The sequence below is a fragment of the Lissotriton vulgaris genome, chromosome 9, assembly GCF_964263255.1.
Source record: "Lissotriton vulgaris chromosome 9, aLisVul1.2, whole genome shotgun sequence".
In the NCBI taxonomy this organism is placed as follows: Eukaryota; Metazoa; Chordata; class Amphibia; order Caudata; family Salamandridae; genus Lissotriton; species Lissotriton vulgaris.
In genome coordinates this window covers 717,598,414-717,610,071 of record NC_141697.1, presented here as the reverse complement: position 1 = coordinate 717,610,071, position 11,658 = coordinate 717,598,414, and the positions used below count along the sequence as shown (strand labels likewise).

At 43.6% G+C, this 11,658-nt stretch overlaps 1 protein-coding gene across 1 annotated transcript in view; it reads left to right on the top strand.

Moving 5' to 3' along the window:
* Positions 1–206: 206 nt before the first annotated feature.
* LOC147692162 (proton-coupled zinc antiporter SLC30A1-like) overlaps positions 207–11,658 on the top strand; it is a 63,839-nt gene continuing 52,387 nt past the window's right edge. The window contains exons 1-2 of the mRNA XM_086936750.1: positions 207–675; positions 7,580–8,017. Of these exons, the coding sequence (XP_086792876.1) occupies positions 207–675; positions 7,580–8,017 (907 nt within the window). The remainder of the gene's footprint in view (positions 676–7,579; positions 8,018–11,658) is intronic.

The window sequence follows — 11,658 nt, the reverse complement described above, 5'->3', positions numbered from 1 at the left end:
TCCATGATTTGTAATAGTTTATGAAGCAGTTGTACCATATCCTTTTGCTTATTAATGACAGGCATAATAAAACTAGTAGTACCGAAGAGACCATGAAGATAAAAGTATCCTACATTTTATGAAAAAAACTGTCAAATCTATGTCATTCTATAACATTGGCTTAATAATATCGCAGTATGACTATTTGTCCTTCCCTTTTTTGCAGAATGCCTCTCTATGAAATCGGGAGCAAACAATGGGCTCTACTGACGTTAACACTTTGTTTTCTGGTGATAGAAGTCATCTTAAGCCGTATGTGTGATTCCCTGACTACGCTTGTTGACTCCTTCCATACTCTTTCTGTTTGCCTCTCGTTGGCAATGCCAGTTGTCCTCAGGATAGCGGTTGGTAGGCCTTGCCCTGCCTGGCTCACCTTCAGCTGGAATCGACTGCCTCATCTCTGGACCCTGACCTCAACTGTGCTTTTGTCGTCTCTGTGCTTCTCAGTCACCCTTAATGCCCTGGGGCGCTTTGTCAATACACATCCACCGCACAGACCTCACCTCTCCATGGGAGTTGGAGTAGGTGGTATTGTTATGAATCTGGTGGTGATAGCTGCTTCTTCAAGACAGGGATGGACAATTTGGGAGGATCCAGATTCACGAGAATGCACAAGCAGTGTTTTGATAGGTACAGGTGAGTGTTGACCTTTTTTTAACGTAATCTACAGTTGAAATGCAGTACTTCTGAGGCAGGGCTGTGCAGCGTCACTAGAAACACCAGCCTGAATATTCTTCCTGCTTAACTGCGATGCTTGTTATCATCAGAATTCCACTGCCGGTACCTACCTGAACATCATCATTTTTCTTTGTACCACAGTGTCAATCAGAATCTTTCTACTTCCTCCAATGTATAAGAAATTTACTCCACCCTACAGCAGCCTACATCACAATCACTAGTCATACATTTTAATTAAATAATACCTCTATCTTTCTTACGACTGTCGCCATGCCTCTGCGATGATTTAAACTAATTAGCATGTCTACTAAAACTTAGAGAACCAACCTTGAGGTATCTTTTCTAGCACTTGTAGGACGCAGCCTTTTTAATCCAGTGAGAAGTAAGGAGGGACTTAGCAATGGGCACTGTACATACCTAAGTCTGAAGCTTAGAATCAATAATGCATCCATACATTATATAGTTGCAAATGTTGGTTATGGAAAGATAATTATTTACATCTGGTATGGTAAGTGCGAACACCTGATCAAAGACCGCCACTATTTTTCCCCAATATCAACCCTTTATCATAGCCTTTTCGAAATAATTTCCTGCTTATGAATCGCCCACTCTACTGCAAGAAATGTAAATGTCTTTGTGTGAAAAAAGAGACCCCAGAGTTATTTCTGAGCCCATCCTCTCTACAGTCTCATCTGTAGACCTGAAGTGTTCTTCCTTGAAAACTATCCCTCCATCTGTCTTTTTGTTGCCTCTGTAGGATTTAAAATGTTTCTCTTATATGCCGGAGCCCCACCAATTTCCTCCAGTTCACACATGTATAAAATCTTCAACCTCTCTTTGCAGGACTTGGGCTTCAAAGCATGCACTGTTGTGTTTGGCTTTCTATGGCCTTGCCTGGTTCTCAATTCACAGACCTCACCAGTGGCACACTCAGTGGCAACATATCTTCAGTTCGCTGACAGCTTTTATTATGCATATACAACAGCTCTGTGGTTAACTGCACCATCTTGGCAGACTATTTGTCCAATCCATGTGATCTCATCCTGGTTAATTCTATTCTCTTCTATTCTATTCTCATGGATTTCATAAGCTCAGGGCTACCAAGAAGGGCCTCCCAGCCCTATAACAACCAGGTATCATGCAGATTGGTTGTGAGTTAGAAAAGGAATGTTTTTAAAAGTTTCCTAAATGCTAGTTCTGATTTGGTTTACCTTAGGTTCTGAGGGAGTCCGTTCCAGAGTTTTTGGTACCAGGAAAGCGAAGGATCTTTCTTCACTCCTGGTCCTCATTATCCTGGGTAATACCTTCAGTTGCTGAGTCTTAGATCCAGTAGTGGCTCCTGGAGGGAGTGCTGCCGGGCGGTGATGCAGGGTGGGGGAGGGGTAGGGTGGGGGGTAGTAAACTCCAGAATATGGCCTAACGGAGGTAAGTATACAAATAAATAAATAAATAAATAAAACACATTTTATTGCGCACGCTGCATCACCAAATGCGATGCAGCGCACGCAATGAAATTAGTTTTATTTATTTATGTGTATACTTACCTCCGTTAGGCCATAATCCGGAGTTTACTACTCCCCACCCTGCCCCTATCCCGCCCTGCGTCAGAGCCCGGCAGCACTCCCTTCAGGAGCCGCTACTGGTTAGATCGCAGCATTCTTGTGTTCGGTCAAATTCTTATCAATTTAGGACCCCTTTTTGCATCGCTTTATGGGCATGTACAGTACCTGAAAGTGTACCCTTTTAAGCACTGGCAACCAATGAAGGATTGCAGGGCAGTGGTGGCAGAGTGACATTTGGGCGTTTTCAGTAGGATGTGTGCTGTGGCATTCTGGATGACTTGAAGTCTTTTTATAACGGGCTTTGGGCTGCCCAAGTACCAAGAATTCCTGTAGTCTAGTCTGGAAATGACCAAACCTTGTACTACTATCTTACGCGACGAGTCAGGTAACCAACCATCTGAGCAGTTTCCTCAAGGTTCTTAGCGTGCCGAACAGGTTGCCGCTAGGGTTTTTTTGGCTGGAGTTGTCATTGTAATTTTGTCATCAAGCCAGAAACCAAGAATTTTGACTTCTGTTTTGGAATTGGACGTTTACAAGGAATTCAGGCCAGTTCAGTTCCATCCATCTAGAGGGGTTGATTCCTATGTCCAACACTCAATTTTCTCCCAGTTAAGTTTAAGGCTGCTTGACATGTTTAAGGGAGTTGAGGTTTTTCTGTTTGGTGGGAGTGGGAGATAACACTCTGAGTGTTAACAGCATAAGATATTGAGGATAAACCATGGCTGTTTATGATTTCTGTCAATGCGATGATATACAAATTGAACAGTGTTGGGCTCAGTGAGGACTCTTGAAGGGCCCAATTTTTAAGAGAATAGGGGGCATATGTATGAAAATCCCTGTTTGCTATTCTAAAATAGCGATTTTGTTGAGAATAGCTATTTGAGAATTGCAAAAAGGGATGTATGTAGAAAATCGCAATTTTTTAGCGATTTCTTAGTTTTCCTTAATTGCGATTCGCAAATTGCAAAATTGCAATTAAGGAATACTTTCCTATTCATTCCTATGGGACTGGAGGCCCATAGGAATGAATGTGAAGTCATTATCAATTTGCGATTCGCCATTTGAGAATCGCAAATTGAGAATAATTTCAAGGGTGCAAGGGTGTCATAAGGACACCCTGATGCACGCCTGAAATAAACATGTGTGCGCATATGGCGCCCATACATGCCCTAAGGGCATGTATCTGCGCCACATGGCACCTTAACAAATGCAAAAAAGTGCATTTGTGAAAGAAATAGCAAATTACCACCAACTTGAAGTTGGTGGTCATTTGCGATTTCTTAATGAGAAATCACACAACTTGGGTGCTTGATACATAGCATTTAAGGAATCGCAATTTGCGATTCCTTAAATGCTTACGTAAAATTAAGGAATCGCAAATTTTGCGATTCCTTAATTTCGCGATTAGAAAACAGGTCATACATTGCATTGAGTGATTTTTCATTCTCAAACGCTGTATTTTTGTGAAACGCACCATTAGCGAATGAAAAATCGTTTGATACATATGCCCCTAGGTGCTGGACAAAGTTGTTTCAACACAGACTTGAAAGGTTCTTTAAAGCAACAAAGAATTTAGCCATGCAAGTGCAGATCCGGAGATTCCGATTTCTGTTAACCTTGAGAATTGCACCTGGTGTGAAAAAATACCAAATGCCGCACTCAGATCCAAAAGAATCAGAGATGCGGTCTCACCCTGATCTAAGATGGTTTTTAGCCCTTCTGTGGGAACCTACTAGCAGGGATGTTTCAGTGCTGCTGCCTGAACAGAAACCGGTCTGTACCTGATGTAGGATATTCTTAGTTTCCAGATAAGATGAGACCTTGAATGCATACGAAGGGCCCTAACCGCTCTTCAGGATAACTATGCCCTGACTTTTTTTTACTGTGTAGCCCTTTGATCCAAGAGGACATCTTCCAAATAGCTTTTCCAATGTACACTTCGTTTTATACTACCTCTTTATTAGTCCATGAAACATATTGTTGTCTCCAGCAAAGAAGCATACCTTATTCCTCCTCAGTGTCACCAGTGAAAGCTGTAAAGGATTCAGAGCTAGTAGGTGAATGAGTGATCAATCCTCATCTCACTCCCCTTTCTAGGTCTGGCTTAGACACATACTTAACTGCATGCTCTCTGCATTCATCGGTCGGTTCAAGTGTCATTCACATTTTGCGTCCATTCACTCAGCGTGGGACAACAGATCAGCCCACTTGAAGAAATTGCTATTTTTTTTGTGAGAGGTGGCATTTTTACTCATGCAAAAGTGCACATTTGCCTGTAAAGTTGCCCTCTTCTGTGCATGGGTTGGTAGATCAATCTCGACGTTCATTCTGCTTCCATTTAAATGTTTTCAATTCATTTTTTTAAAAGGGTCATTTTTGACTAATTTTCTTTGCAAAAATATGCAAGACTAGAGGAGAAGGTGGTATTTATACATTTTAATACATTGTTCGTTTAAGGCCTATTTGTAAAAAAAATAGAAATACATTTTAAAAAGCGCAGGCTTGCCAAGACCAAATGTAGCCAATGCCTATTCTTAAAATGGTCTGCGTACAGTGTGCTGGCTATGATTCGGACATCTCCTGACCCAATCAACAAAACAATCATTTTCTACAAATGAAATCAAACGTGCTAGCGAGATGAAACTTTGCAGTTGAGCCAAGTTTGGGTCACTCTTTTAAGATATTTAACTTTTTTTATTTTATTTCTTCTTTGCAATTATCCAGTCACTTTCCATCATGCTATACAGGGTTCTTGCAGAAGGATGCCTCTCCCGTGCCCCTGCACTTTTCCTGTAGATTAATTCTGCCTTTCACCAGTGGTATTTGAGAAAACTCATGTCACCATAGTGGTTTCTTTGCTTTTTTGAGGAAAACGTCCTTTAGGACGAAGCCAGAATCATGCTGTGCTTTCACAACGTCTGCAATAGAACAAACATGTCGTTAGCATGCATTTGTTCTGCACACAAGTCATTACAACGACTTGCTTTAGAGGGAGCACATTGGTGGAATGGTGTTGGATTTACAGTCCAACACTTTCCCTACTGTTGCGCAGACTGGAGTTGAAATAGTGAATGATCCTATTCCAAAGTCCAGCGCCCCTCTAAGGTAAGTCGTTATAACGACTTGTTATTCAAAAGTCCAGCGCCCCTCTAAGGCAAGTCGTTATAACGACTTGTTATTCCAAAGTCCAGCGCCCCTCTAAGGTAAGTCGTTATAACGACTTGTTATTCCAAAGTCCAGCGCCCCTCTAAGGAAAGTCGTTATTGTTATTCCAATGTCCAGCGCCCCTCTAAGGCAAGTCGTTATAATGACTTGTGTGCTGCATGAATGCGTACTAATGACGCGTTCGTTCTGAGGATGGCGTGCTAAAGGCATGCTTACTAAACGCATGCAGGATCCATTGTACATTCCATTCCGTTGTTGGCAGTATTGCAGAAAGGTTGATTTTCAGTAACAGTTGCTATTTCTGCTCTTTTTCAGAAAACACAGGGGCATATTACCAAGTGCCATTATCGCCGCCTTAGCGGGACTTTTTCCCGCTAAAGCGGCGATAATTTTATTGCCCTATTACCTAGCTGTCGCTAACACCAGTTAGCGACAGCTAGTATGAGATAGCGATCATCTTGGGGCCCACTTTGCATGTCAGCGATATTTATCGCTAATGACATGCAAAGTGGGCCTGCCAAGATGTTAGCGACTGGAAACAGTCGCTCATATCGCTATCTCCAATTATCAACAAAGCCTTACTTTTGGAAATATTCGCGCTAAGCCCGAATATCTCCAAAAGTTAACGCCTGGCCAGAGCAGTTCTTAGAGGCTAATCAAAAGGGAAAGGATCACTTGTCCTGCTCAACCTTGAGTGTACAGGACTGGCAAAGGGTGTCCCAGTAAAAAGACCCTCATGCACGTGATGGGTAAGGTGGGTTCAGAGCAGTATATCTTGGTTCTCCGCTTTTATATCACGTGTGTGCATAATCATAAGGTCTAGTTTCGTTATGCAGCCTCCACCCGGAGGTATTGTACCCAAGGTTGGTGCAGTAGTGAGCCAGAGATTAAAATTGTTAAAAAACCAAAAACTCAGCAAAAGGAAATTTTATTCAGTCTGGTTTGTGGTCTGGTAAACTCTGTAGTAGTGCAGCTTGTTGACTTGATAATGAGTAATAGTTGCACTTAGAGTCATGAAATTAGAAAAAAAGGGGGGGGGGGGTAAGAGCAGCACAGCGCGTACACAGGGAAGCTGAGGAACGGGCGCAATAGCCCATTCTAAGAGCTCTACCACCGAAGGGAGTGTGCATAATTATTGCGCGAGGTACCATAAGACCTCCAAACATAGGAACAGGTCAATAACCTTTTTCCTTTTCACACTTTCGAGCACTTTAATTATTTAATCCTTCACTCTACTCACTATTGGTCCTGATGAATGCCCGTAAGTCCTAGAACCCAGGCAGTCAAGGCAGAAACATGTCGACCTATTTTTAGTCACTTCCCCCCCCCCCTTTTTTTCTAATTTCATGACTCTAAGTGCAACTATTACTCATTATCAAGTCAACAAGCTGCACTACTACAGAGTTTACCAGACCACAAACCAGACTGAATAAAATTTCCTTTTGCTGAGTTTTTGGTTTTTTAACAATTTTTATCTCTGGCTCACTACTGCACCAACCTTGGGTACAATACCTCCGGGTGGAGGCTGCATAACGAAACTAGACCTTATGATTATGCACACACGTGATATAAAAGCGGAGAACCAAGATATACCGCTCTGAACCCACCTTACCCATCACGTGCATGAGGGTCATTTTACTGGGACACCCTTTGCCAGTCCTGTACACTCAAGGTTGAGCAGGACAAGTGATCCTTTCCCTTTTGATTAGCCTATATCTACCTGGAAAATGAATGGATCCGTTTTCCACTTCCCCTCTTTTGATTAGAATACAGAGCAGTTCTTAGCCATGTTATCCAATGGAAGGTGGATAACATGGCTAAGAGCATTGTCACGATAATGCATGAATATCGCTGATTTTTCAGCGATATTCATGCATTTCGCAGGATTTTTACTGCTTTTGAGATAAACCTTGATAATATCAAGGTATCTCAGCGGTAAAAATCGTCGGAGCGCGGCGATATAATTTTAGCCGCTAACCATGCATAGCGATAATTATCGCTATTGCTTGTTAATATGCCCCACAATGTCCAGTTTAGGTGATTTACCCTTCTCGTGTGTTTTAAACGGAGCTAATGCTACTGAGTCATTAAGTGTATTCCTTTGACTTGTCTTTTCTCTACTTATTTCTGTGCAGCATGTTCGGAGCAGGAAGAACAATGGGACAGACAGGGAGAGACCCCAAACTTGAAACTCCAGAAGAATCTAAAGACAGGGGCCACCTGTGACCTTCAAATTGGGATAGAGCCCGGGGACACTCAGAATAACCCCGCCTCATATGAAGCAGGTGATGGGACTCCATCGACAGTAGGAGATGACAAACTGGCCACCTCGGGCCGCTCCGGTGGCAATAGGCCAGAGAAGCCTCGTGCAGATGAAAAATCTCAGGAAGGGCAGGCGGCTCCTGTCCTCGGACCTGCAGCCGGTGACGAGTGTTTGGGTAACACATTCAAGAGCATCTCCCCTATCTCAGATGGAAAAGAGCCAACAGAGTGCCTTGTACTCCATAATGCTGGTGCCGAGACACTCGAAACAACTGCAGCATCAACACCCACTGGTGTGGAGAAGGTGAACGGTGAGCGATGTTTATGTACAGATTAAATGGCACTATAGTAGGATTTCCATATCACAGGCATGATTATTTTGTCTTAATTTTTCTGTTTTCCTGTTGGATAGGACACCTTTATTCCCTGTAAATGATTCCATTTACAGTAACAGAACTTGTTCAGAGCTGGCCCATCAGAGAAGTCAAACTCTGAATGCACAGTTTTCCACGAGTAGTTGGCTGATATGATGAAGGGGGAACAGTATATAGAGGGTGCCCTACTTGCATGCACCACCTATAGATGGGCCCGAACAGAAAGAGAACCTGTTGGCGTTACACGTCTTATTTTAAGAAAAACGCAATTCATCATAGATGCAGCCTTCTGTGCAGGTGGATGGTCACTGAGTAGCAGAACCTGAGCATGGAGACATACAATCCATACAATGGGGTGAACTAAAAGATGGTTAAAATAGGTTAAGCGACTTCCAAACCCATACCTCTTCTAGTGAAGTAATGCATGCAGTGCATCCAGCAGCTGTCCTCCTCTTTTTATTTCTACAGTTTACAAGTAATCATTTTACATAAACAAAGAAGAGAAAGGCAGGTGGGTGCGGTCAGGGTAATAGTTACCAACTTATGTGCCAAACATGGGTGGAAACATAATGAGAGAAAGGATACAGAAAGTACAAACTCGGAGCATCAAGTTAAAGCTGACACAGCAGCTCTTGGTGTTGCCCCGGTTCAAGGTGTGAAATTGAGGACATAAGCCCAGAACAACCCACAGCGGACCTCTGCCACACGCAACACCCAGACCTGCCGCAAAAAAGGAAATACAATTCACTCTGCAGGGTCCTCCCCCACTTGAACATTGACAGTAGGGGCAGGGAATTGCAGCGTTACACCTGCTTCCAGTGAGGGCACCACAGAGTCCACCACCTCAGGCAAGAACTGCCCGAGCATCCAATCTTGGGCACGCCACCACTATTGCATCCCAAGAAGGCAAAATTGGGACCCTACCTACTCCCCTGGTCTCTTCCCGCTGAAGCACCTCCCTTTCACAATCTGCCAAGTTAGCCAATTTTTTCCCCCATTTACCCAGGCCCCCAATAGAGGATTTCCAGCTCATCGTCCATTGCAGCCGGGCAAGTACGAGCGCCAAATCCATAAACCTGTCTGTTGTCTTCTGGGTCGCACTTCAAGCCTGGAGACCTTGTAAACACAGCAGCAGAGAGCAATTAAGGTGTCTATCTGTGGCCTGACCAATAACTTGCAGTACGTTGGCCCAGTATGGAGCCAGTCCCCGGCGGGTCCAGACCAATGGGAAGAACCCTGCCTCAATCTCGTGACAGCGGGGACAGGCTGATGAAGCCTCTGGAAACATGGTGTGAAGATGTTGTTGCGTGTTTATCTAGGTTCCTGATCGATACTGTGACCTTATGCCCCTATTTGGCTATAAATCCATTTATTCCCTATATTGGCATAACCGTTCAAGTGCGATTTTCTGAAAAGTCATCTCTGGCCTCACACGAACAGAGCCACATTCCAGCATGACTCTCTGCTACTTCCTTTGCGACCAATTAGTGCAATGACAGAGCAGCAGTCACTATCTGATATTCCTAGATAACACTCCGAGTTCTTCAACAAGATAAAAACTTAGCAAACCTGGAAATCCCCGCTTGCTATGTTTTGATTAGTAATGGAACTCTAATGAGCAACTGATAACTGTCACTTCCTAGTGACATCTTTAATTGACGTCTTATGTCCAGCAAACTTGCTTCAAACCCGGCACCTGTCAGGTATAAATATTACCAACGTTGCCTTAAGCAATGTGAGCTGCAAGCTACTGTTGCTGATGCCAGCTGCCTGCATGACCCTGTGTTGGTAAATCTAGCACTCTGTCGCTGCAGCCTGCTATCCTGTGGTGGTGAAGCTGCTGATTACCATTATCGCCGCTACAGCGCGAACTATGGTGCAGTACGCTTAAGGAGCTGAACAGACGTCCCTCTGCGAAGACATCCAGCAGATTCCAGCTGCCCGCGGACGCTGTCCCCCCTCCTTCCTCGACGCGCTGAAGAGAAGCCGCTGCATTTCTCGTGCAGAGAAATCCAGTCCCGGCGCTTCCGGTTTACCCTCGCGGGTGACTGGGATATCGAGAGAGACCCCTGAAGGAGATACCAATCCTCCATCATTCTATTCAGAGGTATGGTGTTGACTAAACCCTTAGACGAGAATTCTTGAAACAAACCTTGGCAAAACCAACTTAACTTAAAGCTACTTACTTACTCCCCTTTCACGTGTTAGGCTTAGGTCAGGCACACTGGGGTAGGCTTAGTTAGAAGCACCAGTTGAGTATGTTAGCCTAATGTATATATGACTGTATATATGTTTTATTACTTTTAAACCATTGTATGGCTAAGAAACCATATCAATGCTTTTACAGTTCTATTTCGCAATACTTATCTTACTGTACGTACGTTTTATAATAACAATTATTGCAATTGTGGCAATACATTTCTCTTGTACGAGAAGAAAGACTGTTCAATAAATGTTAACCCTTTATTGACAAACGCCCGTCTCTCTATTCTCTACAACTCGTGAAAGTAAACTGCACTAGACTGACTGAGTGAAATACATGTCTATTGTTTCACACAACCCTAGAGATTGACTCTTGATCTGAGGAGCAAAGTTGTCATGTTGCACGGTTGTTGGAAAGCTGAATCCCTTCTTGTCTGTGCCAAGGAAGCTGATCACTTCCTATGCAGAGAAGAAAGTTTCCAGTGACCTCTGAGCTAGTTGGTAACACAACCCAATTAAGTTTAGCATAGTCAGTGGAGGCCTGGAATATCCGCAGTTCCACGTCGATACTACTGTTTATGTTATTCCAATGCGCAGGGCCTAGTGGGAAACTAGGAACTACACTACATGGCGCCCAAACGTTTGGTAAGGCGATAAACTAACGCAAGACTTGTAGAGTAACTCAGTCGTGCATATTTCACACCCCTTTCTCCCGTAAATACTCCAATAGACGTCTGGAGTGGGTGAAAGGTTAAAATCCGCCCGACCTTAGTAGGAAGAGATTCCTATGTAAAGCTCTGGTTTATTCAACGTTGAAGGATACAGTGTTCCAAAATATTGTGCACCTAATCTTTGTCTCCTTGGAGACCTACTCTGCAAACCTCGCATTTTTACAATGCCAGAAAACGGAACCACTGGGGCCGCAGCAGATGCGACTCAGCAAGGTCCCGAATACACAGACCCGGATGCAATAATCATCCCGGCACATTTAAGAAAATCTATAACTTCAAAACTTATAGTAAACGGACTGACACCTCAAGGTGATACAGTAATTTTCGTGATAGAGGCTCACGAATATCGGCAGACAGAGGTATTCTATTCATGGATAAACTTTCCAGCGGTAAACGCTATAACAAAAGAGTTTCACTATTACAAAATAGAGAAACCTCCGGAAGAGTACGCTCCTTTCGAGGAGATTGAAATTCCACTTAAATTTCAAGAGCACCTGCTCTGGTTTAATGGCGCCCTAAAACACAATGATCACATTACCAGGCTCGGTCCACTAGGTAGACCAGGAGCCACGTGGCCGGTTCTAGCCAGCTACACACCACATCCTGACATTGCAAAAATGTCTAGAGAAGAGCTGTTAGCACAGC